Source organism: Salvelinus sp. IW2-2015, linkage group LG16 (assembly GCF_002910315.2).
Source record: "Salvelinus sp. IW2-2015 linkage group LG16, ASM291031v2, whole genome shotgun sequence".
Classification (NCBI taxonomy): Eukaryota; Metazoa; Chordata; class Actinopteri; order Salmoniformes; family Salmonidae; genus Salvelinus; species Salvelinus sp. IW2-2015.
Window position 1 is genome coordinate 16836210 of NC_036856.1, and position 16949 is coordinate 16853158.

The window sequence follows — 16949 nt, forward strand, 5'->3', positions numbered from 1 at the left end:
ACACGATAGAGGATGTGTTTGGGCCTGAGTGTCTGATTGGCAGCCAGATAGATGAGCTTTGTGGTCACTGATGTCTCTGTCTGCTGCATGTTCGTTCACTCGCTGAGCTATCTGGCTCTAGTAGTTTCCTATGTTGCTATGATCCCCTGGGGATGGGTTTTGCAGTACTGGTGAGTTATACATGAGTTTGATTGGCATAAGACTGTTGAAATATATATGAGAATAATTAGATCTACACTACATGATTAAAAGTATGTGGACACCTGCTTGTCGAACATCTCATTCCAAAATCCTGGCCATTAATATGGAGTTGGTCCTCCCTTTTGCTGTTTTAACAGCCTCCACTCGTTTGGTAAGACATTCTACTAGATGTTGGAACATTGCTGTGTTGACTTGCTTCCATTCAGCCATAAGAGCATTAGTGAGATTGGACACTGATGTTGGGCGAGTAGGCCTGGCTCGCAGTTGGCGTTCCAATTCATTCCAAAGGTGTTCGATGGGGTTGAGGTCAGGGCTCTGTGCAGGCCTGTCAAGTTCTTCCACCCCGATCTCGACAAACCATTTCTGTATGGACCTCGCTTTCCTGTTTAAGCATGTCAATGCTTCTGTGCACCAAGGGCCTTCCCCAAACTGTTGCCACAAAGTTGGAAGCACAGAATCGTCTAGAATGTCGTCGTATGCTGTAGCGTTAAGATTTCCCTCTGGAACTAAGGGGCCTAGCCCGAACCATGAAAAACAGCCCCAGACCATTATTCCTCTTCCTTCAAACTTTACAGCATAGTTGCCTATGCTGCTTGGCCATGGAAAACCATTTCAGGAAGATCTCGACGAACAGTTCTTGTGCTGACGTTGCTTCCAGAGGCAGTTTGGAACTCGGTAGTCAGCGTTGCAAACCGAGGACAGACGTGTCCCATTCTGTGAGCTTGTGTGGCCTACCACTTCGCAGCTGAGCCATTGTTGCTCCTAGACGTTTCCACTTTACAATAACAGCACTTACAGTTGACCGGGGCAGCTCTAGCAGGGCAGAAATTTGACGAAATGACTTGTTGGAAAGGTGGCATCCTAAGACGGTGCCACGTTGAAAGTCACTGAGCTCTTCAGTAAGACCATTCGACTGCCAATTTTTGTCTATGGCTATTGCATTGCTGTGTGCTCGATTTTATACACCTGTCAGCAACGGGTGTGGCTGAAATTGCCGAATTCACTAATTTGAAGGGATGTCCACATACTTTTGTATATATAGTGTATGTTTTCAAGAGAGTTCTGAATAAACAGATATTGGAAGGCCTATAGAAAAAGATCAATAACATTATTTATCATGTTGCGTGTTCTACACATTTTCCTTCCCAAGAAAATTGCAAGAAATTACCGGGCTTCCTGATATTCCTGTTCAAAGTGCATATGCTATTTAAAAGCATATAATACCTGCAAATTTTGTCATTGTTGATGTTGCCTAGTTTTAACAGGCCTATGAAGCACTGTTGGCCGATTGGTCAAATATTATGAAGTTATTACAGTCTAGTGAAAATTACAATTTGTTTTAGCCTACTTTTGTTACCACATGAACTGCAATTAAAGGTTGCTTGTACAGTTTCACCGTAAACAATGGGTGCACTTTGAATTAAGGGCGACTTTGTGTAAGTAAATACGGTAAACTACAACAACGTACACACACACACACACACACACACACACACACACACACACACCTTGTGTTGATTATTGATTATGCAGAGAGCAGAGAATGCCGAATGAAGACCGATTTAGACATTGATTGCATATCATTTCCATTTCACGTCATGCTGTTCATAGAAATAATGTATTATAATATACCGTTTTTTCGCAATTATTTATCCCGGGGAAGGGGAGTGGGTTTGGATGGAAAATCCCAGTAAATTTTGGTAACCCAGTTCCAACCATTAAACCCTATTCTTGACTGATGTGTTGTATTCCTGTCTGTTACAGCTCTTCAGTGTCTGGATGCTGTTAAGCCGTGTGTGAACAATGCTACGTGTGCCACCTTCACCAACGGGACAGGGTACTGCAGGTAAGACTGGCTTGGCTGAGGAGGAACCCCTCAGCTGATTGTTGAGTCCAGGACTAACCCAACCCAAGGGATACATCAAACCCCAACTTTCCACAGGCACAGGGAACACTGACTAATACCAATACTGAGAGCACCACCAAAATATATACTTATACCTCCAAAGAGATCTCGGGGGATCTCCCAAGTTGTTGTTGCCAAATTAATAAAGACTCTGCCACTGTATTCATTGGTAACACTATCATTCACTGTCTAAATCCAGATAGGGTATTGCTTTTTAATGTTGGGGAATTCCACATTAACAGAGTGACACTGAGACTGACTTTTCACTTTAAAATGTATGTGAAACAGAAACCAATGATTGCAAAGTTAAACACTTTCCACATAAAATTTTACAAAAACACATTTACTTGAAGAACAGTGCAGATGCAAAGTTTGATAATAGAATACCGGCACGAACAGCACTAACAGTCATTCTGTTACCAAACCTTGCATCTGCACTGTTCTTCAAGTTCTTCTCTTAACACAGGGGCCCCTCAGGGGTGTGTCCTCAGCCCTCTGCAGTACTCCATGTTCACTCACAACGGCGTGGCTTTGTATGACACCAACTCCATCATTATGACCATCCTGTGTCACTTTACTTGGAGTAAGAAAATACACTTTATGACACTGTCAATAAGCATTATGACCAGCATAATCCTATAAGCCAGATAGGCCTATCATGTACATGTCCTTACGTCAATCATCAGTCAAAAAGAGGGTGTCTTGTCCTGCTCCTGAAATGTGCATTAGGGTAGGTGCATGTCTGACATCAATGTGTGCGCAATTACAATGGTAATTTAATATGGTAAATTTCAGTATATAACATAAACATACTGTTGACAAGTAGGTTATGGTGTAATGGAATGTTTTGCCTTGTGTGGTAGGTTTTGTGAGTTTTGACACTCTTATGTAGGTGTCATAACCAGCCATAAAATAATGCAGGTCTAAATATATTTTGTGACAGTGTTATGACCATATTATGACAGGTTATGTCAGCTGTTATGACATAATGACATGGTATTGACTGTGTCATAACGTGTTAGGTGGCTGGATGTCAAGTACAGTGCTACCTAATTTTCATTGGAAATTGTTAAGTAGACCTTTTGCATAAACAAACCATACAACTTAAACTTTGCAATCATTGGTTTTTATTTTACATACATTTTACAGTGAAAAATCTGAGTCTGTGTCACTCTGTTACCATGGAATTGCCTTGATCTTTAAAGGTCTGTAGTTATTTAGGTTTGTCATGGCATAGGCCTAAGCCTAATTCCTTTGAAAGTGCTTGTAATTKTGACCTTAGCAGAGAAATAACAGATACTCCCAATCTGATCACCAATTATGGAAGCACACAGCTGGGTCATAAGCCTATTACGTTTCATTTAATGGTATGTGAATCACACTCTGTTTCTGTTCCCAAACCTGTGGGATATGAAAGATTTGCTGCTTTCAAAATAAATAGAAAACATCTAGGCTATAATCAATGTTTGCAAATACACTACATGACCAAAAGAATGTGGATACCTGCTCGTCAAACATCTCATTCCAAAATCATGGGCATTAATATGGAGTTGGTCCCCCCCTTTGCTGCGGGAACAGCATCCACTCTTCTGGGAAGGCTTTCCACTAGATGTTGGAACATTGTTGCGGGGACTTCGATGGGCTTGAGGTCAGATCTCTGTGCAGGACAGTCAAGTTCTTCCACACCGATCTCGACAAACAATTTCTGTATGGACCTCGCATTGTGCACGGGGGCATTGTCATACTGAAACATTAAAGGGCCTTCCCCCAAACTGATGCGACAAAGTTGGAATCACAGAATCGTCTAGAATGTAATTGTATGCTGGAGTGTTAAGATTTCCCTTCACTGGAACTAAGGGGCCTAGCCAAAACCATGAAAAACATCCTCAGATCATTATTCCTCCGCCACCAAACTTTACAGTTGGTGCTATGCATTGGGGCAGGTTGCGTTCTTTTGGCATCTGTCAAACCCAGATTTGTCGGTCGGACTGCCAGATTGTGAAGCGTGATTCATCACTCCAGAGAACGCGTTTCCACTGCTCCAGAGTGCAATGGCGGCGAGCTTTACACCACTTCAGCCGACGCTTGGCATTGCGTGCGGTGATCTTAGGCTTGGGTATGCGGCTGCTCGGCCATTGAAATCCATTTCATGAAGCTCCCGACGAACAGTTCTTGTGCTGACGTTGCTTCCAGAGACAGTTTGGAACTCGGTAGTGAGTGTTGCAACCGAGGACAGATGATTTTTACGAGCTACACACTTCAGTACTCGCCGGTCTCTTACTGTGAGCATGTGTGGCCTACCACGTTGCGGCTGAGCCATTGTTGCTCCTAGACATTTCCACTTCACAATAACAGCAGTTACAGTTGACCGGGGCAGCTCTAGCAGGGCAGACATCTGACCAACTGACTTTTTGGAAAGGTGGCATTCTATAACGATGCCACGTTGAAGGCCATTCTACTTTCATTGTTTGTCTATGGCTGTGTGCTCGATTTTATACACGTGTCAGCAACGGGTGTGGCTGAAATAGCCGAATCCACTAATTTGAACTGGTGTCCACATACTTGTGTATATATAGTGTATGTTACTCTACAGGTGCAGGGAGTCCATTGTGTGTCCTCCCCTGGTCTAGAACATGACACTGACCTTGGTGTAGCTTTTTACCATCAGTGGTTGTAATGAGAACGACTAGGAGGATATAAGGGAAACGAAGGAAAATAACACTGAACTTGAGTCAAACACACTGGTTTTAAGGGTGACTATTGAGTAACTGGCATTGACTGCCCCAGAGGGAAGTTTCAACATTCGAGTTTGTCCCTCTTCTCTATTATCTAAAAATATAAATGTACTCCTTTGTCCCATATTGAATGTCTATGATGATAACGGTAGCAGCAGAGTTGAGTATGTGAAGGCTGAGGGGCCTGGCAGCGGTCTGCGCCTCCTGAAGAGAGGAGTCTTTCAGTCCAAGGCCAGTCAGGTGACCGAGAGCAGGGCAACTGTTAGACTGATTAACCAATCAGTCTATGTGCCGTCGTCACACAGTCACGGCTCCTTCCCGCCGGCCGACCTCAAAAGAGTCATTGTGTGAAAATCCCATTATGTATTTATTAGACTTCCAACATATTAAAAGGCAAGCAGTGAAAAATAAACAGCGACCTTCCATTCCCCCTCAAGACATGTGTAATTATGGACTGTAGAGCAGCCCAGGGGTGAGAGCGATAATTATGATGACTACTGTTGTGTTGACATGCTGTCTTTTGGACAAGGCCGGACACCGGCAGGGGACGAGGGAGGCAGGCTGAAATGTGCTTGAAGACGGATTGATGGCTGCCCGTTGGCTTTTGTGCAAATGGAACAGGAGGATACAGAGAAGGGAACAGGAGGATACAGAGAAGGGAACAGGAGGATACAGGAGGATACAGAGAAGGGAACAGGAGGATACAGAGAAGGGAACAGGAGGATACAGAGAAGGAAACAGGAGGATACAGAGAAGGGAACAGGAGGATACAGAGAAGGGAACAGGAGGATACAGGAGGATACAGAGAAGGGAACAGGAGGATACAGATAAGGAGATAGGGGCACATTCAGCTGATGCTTAGTAATGCTTTTTCATTGAGGTGACACCCAAGCATTCCTCTCTGTCTATCTTTTTGCTTACTGGGAACGTATGAGAGAGATGAGTCTGGAGGGAGAGGCTGGCTGGCTGGCAGAGCAGAGTCTGTGAGGGAGGGGCTGGCTGGCTGGCAGAGCAGAGTCTGTGAGGGAGGGGCTGGCTGGCTGGCAGGCAGAGTCTGGGAGGGAGAGGCTGGCTGGTTGATTGGCAGGGTGTGTTTCAGCTGTTGGACCGGTGGGACTACAAACCTTCAGCCAGGGTGTGTGAAAGAGGCGTGTGTCACCGCTGTGTGTTTTGTGTGTCGCCTGTCCGTTGAGCCTGGGCCCAAGTGTACCTATATGTCACAGCACAGTGTTGATCTTAACATTTAGAAAACATAAGCTACGCTAGACCAATAAGGCCCAAAGAGAATGGCCGTTGGATGATGTTCCTGTTTTTAGGAACATTCACAAGATACTAGAGCCTAGTACCTGAGCACAGCAACCCTAGGGCGAGAGTGATGGCATCCAAACTTTTTTTCTTTGCTGAACAAAATCCCTTTGTCTACTGCAGTGCCATGGTGCAAACTGATTATTTCTTCTCTTGCTCTCCCGTTCTTTTCTGGCTAGAGAGTTTAGTGTGTAGTTTGTTTGACCTGACAAGTAGAATTTGCCTTGGGGCAGAGGGAGGAAGAAAGAGAGAGTAAAGAAAGGAGGATGTCTCTTTAGCAGTAATTTGAGGAGAGTATCTCAGAGCAGACTCGTCGCTGATGAGCGGTGGGGAGAAATTACCCTGTCACTGCCCCTCACTCATCACTATGTCTGTCAGTCATCTCTCAGTCTGCCGGGCTAGATGCCTCTGGACACAACTTACCTGGCTTCTTAATCCTTTGCTCTCTCTCTCCCTGAATTTATCTCTCTTTTCATTATTCCCACCATCTCCTCCCTTTCTTTTCATTTAACCCCTCCACCCTACTTTTTGTGTCTCAGTCCCTCAATCACTCTGTTACCCCTTGTCTTTGTCCCACTGACTTAACCTTACCCCCTTTCTACATGTCTGTCAGTCCTCTTTCATCCTAGGCTTTCCCTGCAGAGAGCCATGATGTGATTTCCTATCCCAATGGAGCATCACACAGCCTCAGGTGAAACAGGAGAGAACCAGAAACTCTAGCAGTAAGGAGGGAGAGCAGAGTGGCGGAGCACTGCTTTAGCTCAGTCACTTCCTCACTCCTTTCACTGCACTCTACTCCATACCTCTACTCCACTCCAGCAGACTAGCAAGCACAGAGCCGCAGTAGCTGATAACACACACACACACACACACACTGAGTGGCCAGGCAAACACATGACCAAAACCTAAGTCAATAAAACCCTGTGATTTTGAAGAAACAAACCCAAGGCGTTGATTTTTCTCTTCATACTCTCGGGTCATCACAGTCCTCTTACCACCACAGCTCAACTAGATGCATTGATAGTGTGGAACCACACAGATAAGAGGCTAAAGCCAGGCCCAAGGGCACCTTGAGACTAGGGAGTGGCTGGCCTGGCACTGGGACAGTCAAGCAGGGAACGAGCTGACGTGTGGCTGGCACATAGGGCTAGGAAGAGGTCCGCCGGCGGGGGTGTTGGTGGATGTTAGGGAGGGGTATGACTGGGGGCTGTGTGTATGGTCTATGGGAAGGTTCAGGACGGGGTGGAGACGAGACCATTCATCATTGCCAACTCTTGTCAACATGGCCCGCTAGCCAAGAGGGACTGTCCCTTTTGAGGGTGTGTGTTTGTTCCTGCCACACACACACACACACACATGCACACCTCCCACATGTCCACACACTCTTCACACACCCACTCTCACCCTCAAAGGGAGGAAGCCTTACAGAATAGTGGGGAATATAACAACCAGATTCTAAACCCACAAGACACTGCAGTGACAAGTGGAACTCTGTGACAAAGATCTGTGGTGATAATGACAATAATGAAGAGGTGAAGCCACTCTGAAGCCATCCCACTGTGGTCTAATGTCCCATCTCTGAAGCCAGTACAGTTAAGCTGGGCTAACCACGTGAAGTTTAAAATGAGAGCCTTTTCAAAGGCCCAGTGGTTGTATGACCTCAATGAAATATGTAGGCCTCCTAGACCTTAATAACTAAATGACACCACACAACAGAGGAAAGTAGATGGAGCATACAGACTCAAAATGGATTCCTCCTTCTGTCTGTCAGATCTTGATTCTTTTGGAGTGCTTTTAAATACAGTTTGCTATTTTACCACACAGCCCAACATTGGACTCCACCCTCCAACAGTCTCTTTCTCTCCTCTCTTCCGCCTTTCATTCCCTCTCCCGTCTCCCCGCAATCCACCCTTTTTCTCTCTCTATTAATTACTTTCCATTCGCACCCCTCCCCCTTTCCCCCCCATCACTCGTGTTGTTTTTGCAGCCTTTCTTTCTTCTCTTTATGAAAATAGGTTAAAGCTGAAGCTGAACGAGACCGAGTGTTTGCTTCCAAAAATACCACTCTGACATGTCTTCTGAGTAAAGAGCATAGAATGCAGTGAGCAAAAAGGAATGGGAGAGTTTTATTGTAAAGAAGCCAAGAAAGAAAAGCAATACTTTTTCTATTATGCCCATGGAGTGTCCTATAGCCTAGATCAGGTGTGTTAAACACACAGTCCCCCAAGGATGATTCTGTGATAAAAAAATTACAGCTAGGAAATATAGCACATTTTCAGTGTGGACCTCCAGACCTCATTGAATACCGAATGTGCCKCCTGGGGAAAAATGAGTTTGACACCCCTGGCCTAGATCTTCTAAAAAGAGGCACACATCTCCCAATATTTTCAACCTACACCATAATTTTTGGTTTTGAATTGTTACTTTCTACTGTAGAATATATACTACATACTTGCACCAGAGAGTCCACCTACGCTCCAGTCCAACCAGCCAAAGCGAATGAGGCGAGTGTGAAATGTGAACAGGAACTCTGTTTGTGCAGCCCAGTCAGTGTGTGATGGCCAGAGGGAGAGAGGAGAGGAGGAGGGCATGACAGAGCTATTAGGCATTAGTGAGCGGGCGGGGATAAATGAGAGAGTTAGAGAGGCGAAATCCTCCCCTCAGCCCTCACCCACGCCCCAGTGGACAGGACCGGGAGAGGTCAGCCATCGGAGAGCCAGAGGTAGAGGGAGAGGGGGTGCAGGGACTGGACGGGGGCCTCTAATGTGAACCAGCTGTAGAAACCTGACACCACGAGAAGAGAGAGGAAAGCTGCAGGGAACTGAACTGAGAGAAGGAAACAGGGAGGGAAAGAAAAATCCCACATTGAGGATAACAAAGAATCCTATAGATGAGTTTGGCTGCAGAACCTCTGGGTTATTCCTGAAAGTAGAGCTGACTACAGTCTAGCTATGTGGTGAGGAGCAGTCTGGATGTATTTGACTGATTTATACTAGTTATTTTTTTGTTCAAGTTCAACATGTTTTATTTGTTCAACATTTCAGTGAACAGACTCCACAGGCCAACATGTTTTGTCGTATTATATACACTGAGTATATCAAATATTAGGAAACACCTTCCTAATATTGAGTCCCACCCCTTTTGCACTCAGAACAGCCTCGATTCGACAGGCATAAACTCTACAAGGTGTTGAAAGCGTTCCACAGGGATGCTGGCCCGTGTTGACTCTAATGCTTCCCACAGTTGTGTCAAGTTGATTGGATGTCCTTTGGGTGGTGGACAATTCTTGATGTAAACAGTTGAGTGTGGAAAAACCCAGCAGTGTTGCAGTTCTTGATACACTTAACTGTGTGCCTGGCACGTATTACCATACCCCATTCAAAGGCACTTAATTATTTTGTCTTGCCCATTTACCCTCTCAATGGCACACACGCAATCCATGTCTCAATTGACTTAAGGCTTAAAAATCCTTATTTAACCAGTCTCCTCCCCTTCATCTACACTGATTGAAGTGTATTTAACAGGTGACATCAATAAGGGATCATGGCTTTCACCTGGATTCACCTGGTCAGTCTATGTCATGGAAAGAGCAGGTGTTCCTAATGTTTTGTACACTTAGTGTAAGTCATTTTAGGTCCTCTCCCATAATAGTAATGATGTGTGTCATGCACAGCCTTGCTCTTCTGTTGCAAGGGGTAGGTACTGATTTGGTTAGTGGCAATATTATACTGATGTGCAGCATGCAACAATTTCAAAGAGAGTTACAGTTGATATAAGGAAATCATTCAATTGAAATCAAATCTGGTGTGACTACCATTTGCCTCATGCAGTGCGACACATCTCCTTCGCATAGTTGATCAGGCTGTTGTTTGTGGCCTGTAAAATGTTGTCCCACAATTGCTGGATATTGGCGGGAACTGGAACACGCTGTCTTACACATCAATCTAGAGCATCCCAAACATGCTCAATTGGGGACACGTTTGGTGAGTATGCTGGCCATGCAAGAACTGTGTACAGATCCTTGCAACATGGGGCTGTGCATTATCATGCCGGAACATGAGGTGATGGCGGCGGATGAATGGCACAACAATGGGCCTCAGGATCTCGTCATGGTATCTGTGCATTCAAATTGTCATCGATAAAATGCAATTTTGTTCGTTGTCCGTAGCTTAGGCCTGCCCATACCATAACCCACCCCCACCATGGGGCACTCTCACATCAGTAAATCATCAGCAACAACGCCATACATGTGGTCTGCGGTTGTTAGGCCGGTTGGACGTTCGGACAAATTCTCTACAACTATGTTGTAGGCGGCTTATGGTAGAGAAATGAACATTCAATTATCTGGCAACAGCTCTGGTGGACATTACTGCAGTCAGCATGCCAGTTGCATACTTCCTCAAAACTTGAGACATCTGTGGGATTGTGTTGTGGGACACAACTGCACATTTTAGAGTAGCCTTTTATTGTCCCCAGCATAAGGTGCACCTGTGCAATGATCATTCTGCTTACTCAACGTCTTGATATGCCACACCTGTCAGGTGGATGGATTATCTTGGCAAATGAGAAATGCTCAGTAACAGGGATGTAAACACATTTGTGCACATCATTTTAGAGAAATAAGCTTTTTGTCTGTATGGAACATTTCTGTGATCATTTATTGTCACTCATGAAACATGGGATCAACACTTTACATGTTGCGTTTATATTTTTGTTRAGTGTATATTGAATAGAGCACAAAAACCTGAAGGACAACTATGTATCGCTGACGCTGTGACATTTCGTTTTGGCAACACCGGTTTGATAATCCCAATTTAATTCAATCAAATTTATGTAATCTTTTCTTTCAACACTGTTGAATTTCAGACAGATTTTTCAAATAAGTGCACATTAGTTTATAGCCATCTACACAGTAAAACATATTGTTCCCTTTAATCATACAGTATAGGTCTTACTGCTGAAACATAAAATGAATACTAACGTGGACATGGTTGGCTTTGTTTGACAGGCTGCTAATGTGATCTATGTCAGGGGAGCAGGGGCCGTGTCATCATTCTTTCAGAGGGTTGAGAGGTTGTCATGGAGTAGAGGGGAGTGTAAATTCCCAGGGCATTAGTATTGTTGCGATACCTCTTAGTACAGCCTGTCGATGGTGTGGATAGTGTAACTGGAGAGAAGTGCTGAGACAGGGAGGAGACAAGATGGAGGGATGGGTAGGAGTTCTGGGGAAGTAGCTATGCCTGTGGAGCATGTCCAATCGGAGAGAGGTGAGGTGAAGAAGTCTGTGTCACAGCTCTTTGAAGATCTGTTTTCCTTGTCTTTCTAGAGGTTGTGTGTGTGAAACAACAAGTGTGTTAAAACAGGTGTGTGAACCCTCGGACTGTGTGATGAATACTTGGGTGAAGACAACACTTACACACTTTCTATTGATCTATTCTGGGCTTCTCTCTGTCATTAATCATGACAGCCGGAGTTTCCCATGCTCTCTCAACCTAATATTTTCAAGCTGCGTTTAGTTCAGAATAAATATAGTACGTGTGAGACTCCATTTAAAAAAGATTCCCATCTCCATTTAAAAAGATTCAAATTATTCTTATTTACTGTGCTCCTGCATGTTTGTCCGTCAATTATCTGCGAACAAAAAAAAATATTACCGGTTTGAAAAGGTAACTGTGTATGGGGGGGTGAGATCTGAAAAGGCTGTGTTTGTGTTCCTGTCGTCTGTTACCTGAGCCTCCTCAGGGAGGTAGGTGTGGTGGCCTGTATCTGTGAGGCAGCAGTTCCCTCTATGGCTGAGAGTCCCTCGACAATGTGTCGGCAGGGTGCCAGACACTAACACACACACTCAGCAGCACTGAGGAGCAAAAGGCCCCTGAGACAGTGTCTGTCTACAGCAGGGTGACTGACCACTGATGATTCTTCAACATCAGTCTCTGACCACAACCCGCAGATAGCACTTAAGAAAATACAGAGACAACCAAGACAAAATACCAGACTTAAATACACACACGTCTAGCTGACTACAGTACAAATTACACTGCCAAATAGAAAGAGTCAAACTGAGAGGGAAATGTCAGACCGAGAGAAGCGGAAAGTGAAAGTAGGGGGTGGTGGGACAGGGGTAGGGGATAGAACGGGTGTGGAGTGCAGGTTTTCATTTTTCCTCTTGTGCAATATTGTAATTCCCTCTGTGCTGTTCGTCATGTGGTTAAATCACTTTACAGAGAGAGAAGAAAAGAGAAATGTATTCCCTATGTCTTGTGACCTAGCAGACACACACACACACACACACACACACACACACACACACACACACACACACACACACACACACACACACACACACACCTGTCTCTTATACACATCTAGATGTGTATAAGAGACAGCACACACACAGGTTCCAAGTGTTTGTCCAACTCCACATACGATTGTTCTTGTTTTTAGTTTTTGCCACTTTGGTAACTTCCATGTAAAACCACCTCGTCACATCCTTCTGCTTTTTGATATTTCAAAAACTTGACCTTGCTGTCACCCTTTCCACCCTTTTCAAATGTCTTAGCTCCAATTGACATGACTAGGCCAAATAATATTTTCCCTGTATGAATCACACACACCCTCTCCAACAAAAGATTCTCACACTATGACATGTACTGTCCACTATTACTGCTTCTCTTCCTCTTTGATGTATAGTGTTTGTTGTGTAGGTTTCTATAGCTGATAATATGCTGTCTTTAATGTAGTAGCTAACTGAGAAAACTCCTATTGTCCTCTGTCTACAGTTGTGCCGCAGGCTTCCTGGGTGAGTACTGCCATCACAAAGACCCGTGTCATCCTGGTTACTGTCTGAATGGAGGGAACTGCTCAGTGGCTGTGTCGGGCATCCCGGGCAGCCCCACCTGCTCCTGTCCCCTGGGCTACACCGGGCAGCACTGTCAGACTCCCCAGAACTCCACCTGCTATCCCAACAACCCTTGTGCCAACAGAGGAGTCTGCAACCTGCTCTCCCTCGACAAGTACAAGTGCCAGTGTGCTCACGGATGGACAGGTCAGCTCCTCTCTGACTCAAAAGTACTACTGTACAGTCCATTCCTGACAAGTGCTGTGCAATTCACTCGTCCAAATCCCAATACATTATTTCCACTATTTGTCATATGTTTGGTACATGTGTTCAGGACAGTTCTTAGCCTTTGCATTGATCAGAACTCTGTACTGTATGTTGTGGTCATGATACGTAACCAAGGTTACAAGGACATGAGGCTCTGTTTCCTCTATTTTTCTGTTATATAACCTTATATTAGCCCACTCATCTCTCGCTCTCTCTCCCTGTGCATCCAGGCATACGATGTGAGCGTGTGGACACCTGTCTACCAGGACCCTGTGCTAACGGAGGCACCTGCAGCTCTCTGTCCGGGGGCAAGTTCAGCTGTACCTGTCCTGCAGGCTACTGGGGTCCCCGCTGTCTCAACGACACTGACGAGTGTGCTGCCTCCGCCCCGGTGTGTCAGAACCAAGGGGCGTGTGTCAACACCCCCGGCTCCTACAGATGTAACTGCGCCCCCGGGTTCACCGGCCGCCACTGTGAGACCCCCTACATCCCCTGCACCCCCTCGCCCTGCCTCAACGGGGGCACGTGTCGCCAGACTTCTGAGACCAGCTACTGGTGCCACTGCCTGCCAGGTGAGAGAGAGCGAGGAAAGGAAAGGAAATAAAGAAGGAAAGGAAGGAAAGAAAGAAAGAAAAGAACGAGAGAAGGGCTTCATGAGGCCTGTATGCATGCAGCATATTGTTGCAATCAATGTTTGAGGTGCAAGCACTAGAATCCTGCTGGCGCTGTAACACTATTCACCATGTATTAAAACCCTACTGTACCCAGCAGAGCTTTATAGGCAAAACAATCAAGCACTGTCAACCATAGCCCATGTTATCTGTTTACAATATAACTTGTTATCACTATGATAACTGATACATGATATGACAGAGGTTGCCAGCCAGATTGATAGCGGTGAAATAATAAGTATCATTCCTATTTTTGACACTCCTCGCAGGTTTCAATGGGACTAACTGTGACAACAACATTGACGACTGCCCCGACCATCACTGCCAAAATGGAGGGACCTGCATGGATGGCGTCAATACCTACAATTGCAAATGTCCCCCGGAATGGACTGGTAAGTATAAAGATAGTCTTTGATCTTTTTCTGTTTGTCTTTTTTCTTCTTTGTTTCAGTTTCTGTATTTTGTTCAGTGTCTGTTTCTGTGTCTGTCTGTGGTTTCTCTCTGTGTCTAAATGGGGGACTTTTTTCTACTCTAGTCTCACGTGTCCAACTCTCTTCCCCCAACCCCCTACAGGTCAGTCCTGTACAGAGGATGTGGATGAGTGTCGTCTGCAGCCCAACACGTGTCAGAACGGAGGGACCTGCAGCAACATCCAGGGCAGCTACACCTGTGTGTGTGTCAACGGCTGGAGTGGCCTGGACTGCTCTGAGAACATAGATGACTGTGCTACGGCTGCCTGCACCAAGGGCTCCACCTGTATTGACCGTGTGGCATCCTTCCTCTGTGTCTGCCCCTATGGAAAGACAGGTGGGGACAAACAGCCTGTCTGCTGCGTAGATATATACAGCTGTCTCATATAGACTGATCAATGGATAAGTAGAAAGATAGTGTATTAATCCCCAAGGGGAATCTATAAGCACAGAAAACACACAGGTTAAGTGACCGTTGAATATTCCCTGCCAGGTTTGCTGTGCCACGTGAACGATGCCTGCATTAGTAGCCCGTGCCGGGACGGGGCGCAGTGCGACACCAACCCCATCAACGGCATGTTCAACTGCAACTGTGCCCCAGGCTACAAGGGAAGCACCTGCAATGACGACATCAACGAGTGCATCATTGGTGAGGGACAGATCAAAGCACATGATACCCAAAGTGTTTTGTGATTAGACTATACAGACTATTCTGTAAGAACTATCCTTCCTCTCTGTTTGGTACTTTCTGTACTCCTTTATAGTTCTGTGTAACTAACCTCTCAGGCTTCCCCTCAGGTCCAAACCCCTGTGAGCATGGAGGATTGTGTGTGAACACGGATGGCTCGTTCACATGTAACTGTGCGAGAGGTTATGGTGGGCCGCGCTGTGAGACAGACATCAATGAGTGTGTCTCCAGCCCCTGCCAGAACGACGGCACCTGTCTGGACCGCATAGGAGACTACAGCTGCATCTGTATGGAAGGTAAGTGTGATCAGTGATTCCCTATCTCTCTTCCTCACACACACACACACACACACACACACACACACACACACACACACACACACACAGTACTGATGTGTAATATTCTCTGTTTCCAGGATTTGAGGGAACACACTGTGAGATTGACATCAACGAGTGTGCTAGCTCTCCATGTCTGAACCAAGGGATCTGTCTGGATCAAGTCAAACGCTACATCTGCCAGTGCCCTCTAGGTTCGTCTGCCTTTTTCTAATCAAATTCATTTCTCAATAGTGTTTCAGAAGGTGTCTAGCTACAGTATTTGACGCTGAGTTCCYTCCCTGGCCTTTAGGATTCAGTGGGGAGATGTGTCAGATCGACATTGACGAGTGTTCCAGCACACCCTGCCTCAACGGGGCCAAGTGTATCGACCGTCCCAATGGCTACGAGTGTGAATGTGCTGAAGGTACTAACCGTGTGTGTGTGTGTGTGTGTGTGTGTGTGTGTGTGTGTGGTGTGTGTGTGTGTGTGTGTGTGTGTGTGTGTGTGTGTGTGTGGTTGTGTGTGTTGTGTGTGTGTGTGTGTGTGTGGTGTGTGTGTGTGTGCACTAATGTTCAAAAGTTTGGGGTCACTTAGAAATGTCCTTGTTTTTGAAAGAAAAGCAAATTTTTTGTCCATTAAAATAACATCAAATTGATCAAAAACACAGTGTAGGCATTGTTAATATTGTAAATTACTTTTGTAGCAGGAAACGGCAGATTTTTTWATGGAATATCTACATAGGCATACAGAGGCCCATTATCAGCAACCATCACTCCTGTGTTCCAATGGCAAGTTGTGTTAGCTAATCCAAGTTTATCATTTTAAAAGCCTAATTGATCATTAGAAAACTCTTTTGCAATTATGTTAGCACAGCTGAATACTGTTCTGATTTAAAGAAGCAATAAAACTGGCCTTCTTTAGACTAGTTGAGTATCTAGAGCATCAGCACTTGTGGGTTCGATTATATGCTCAAAATGGCCAGAAACAAAGACCTTTCTTCTGAAACTCGTCAGTCTATTCTTGTTCTGAGAAATGAAGGCTATTCCATGCGAGAAATTGCAAAAAAACTGAAGATCTCGTACAATGCTGTGTACTACTCCCTTCACCGAACAGCGCAAACTGGCTGTAACCAGAATAGAAAGAGGATTGGGAGGCCCCAGTGCACAACTGAGCAAGAGGACAAGTACATTAGAGTGTCTAGTTTGAGAAAAATAAGCCTCACAAGTTCTCAACTGGCAGCTTCATTAAATAGTACCCGCAAAACACCAGTCTCAACGTCAACAGTGAAGAGGCAACTCCGGGATGCTGGCCTTCTAGGCAGAGTTGCAAACAAAAAGCCATATCTCAGACTGGCCAATAAAAAGAAAAGATTAAGATTAGGAATTAGGAATTCTGCCTAGAAGGCCAGCATCCCGGAGTCGCCTGTTCACTGTTGACGTTGAGACACCCGTACCTTGTCAGAACACAACTGAATGGCTCAAACGCATTAAGAAGGAAAGAAATTCCACAAATGAACTTTTAACAAGGCACACCTGTTAATTGAAATGCACT

The 16949-nt window shown here is 45.2% G+C and overlaps 1 protein-coding gene across 1 annotated transcript in view; it reads left to right on the forward strand.

The window, feature by feature from the left end:
* The window catches only part of LOC139028989 (neurogenic locus notch homolog protein 2), a 39761-nt gene that overhangs the window by 20118 nt on the left and 2694 nt on the right, over positions 1-16949 (forward strand). The window contains exons 2-10 of the mRNA XM_070447718.1: positions 1966-2047; positions 12927-13192; positions 13483-13824; positions 14193-14315; positions 14497-14730; positions 14887-15042; positions 15192-15377; positions 15497-15610; positions 15709-15841. Coding sequence (XP_070303819.1) covers positions 1966-2047; positions 12927-13192; positions 13483-13824; positions 14193-14315; positions 14497-14730; positions 14887-15042; positions 15192-15377; positions 15497-15610; positions 15709-15841 — 1636 coding nt within the window. The remainder of the gene's footprint in view (positions 1-1965; positions 2048-12926; positions 13193-13482; positions 13825-14192; positions 14316-14496; positions 14731-14886; positions 15043-15191; positions 15378-15496; positions 15611-15708; positions 15842-16949) is intronic.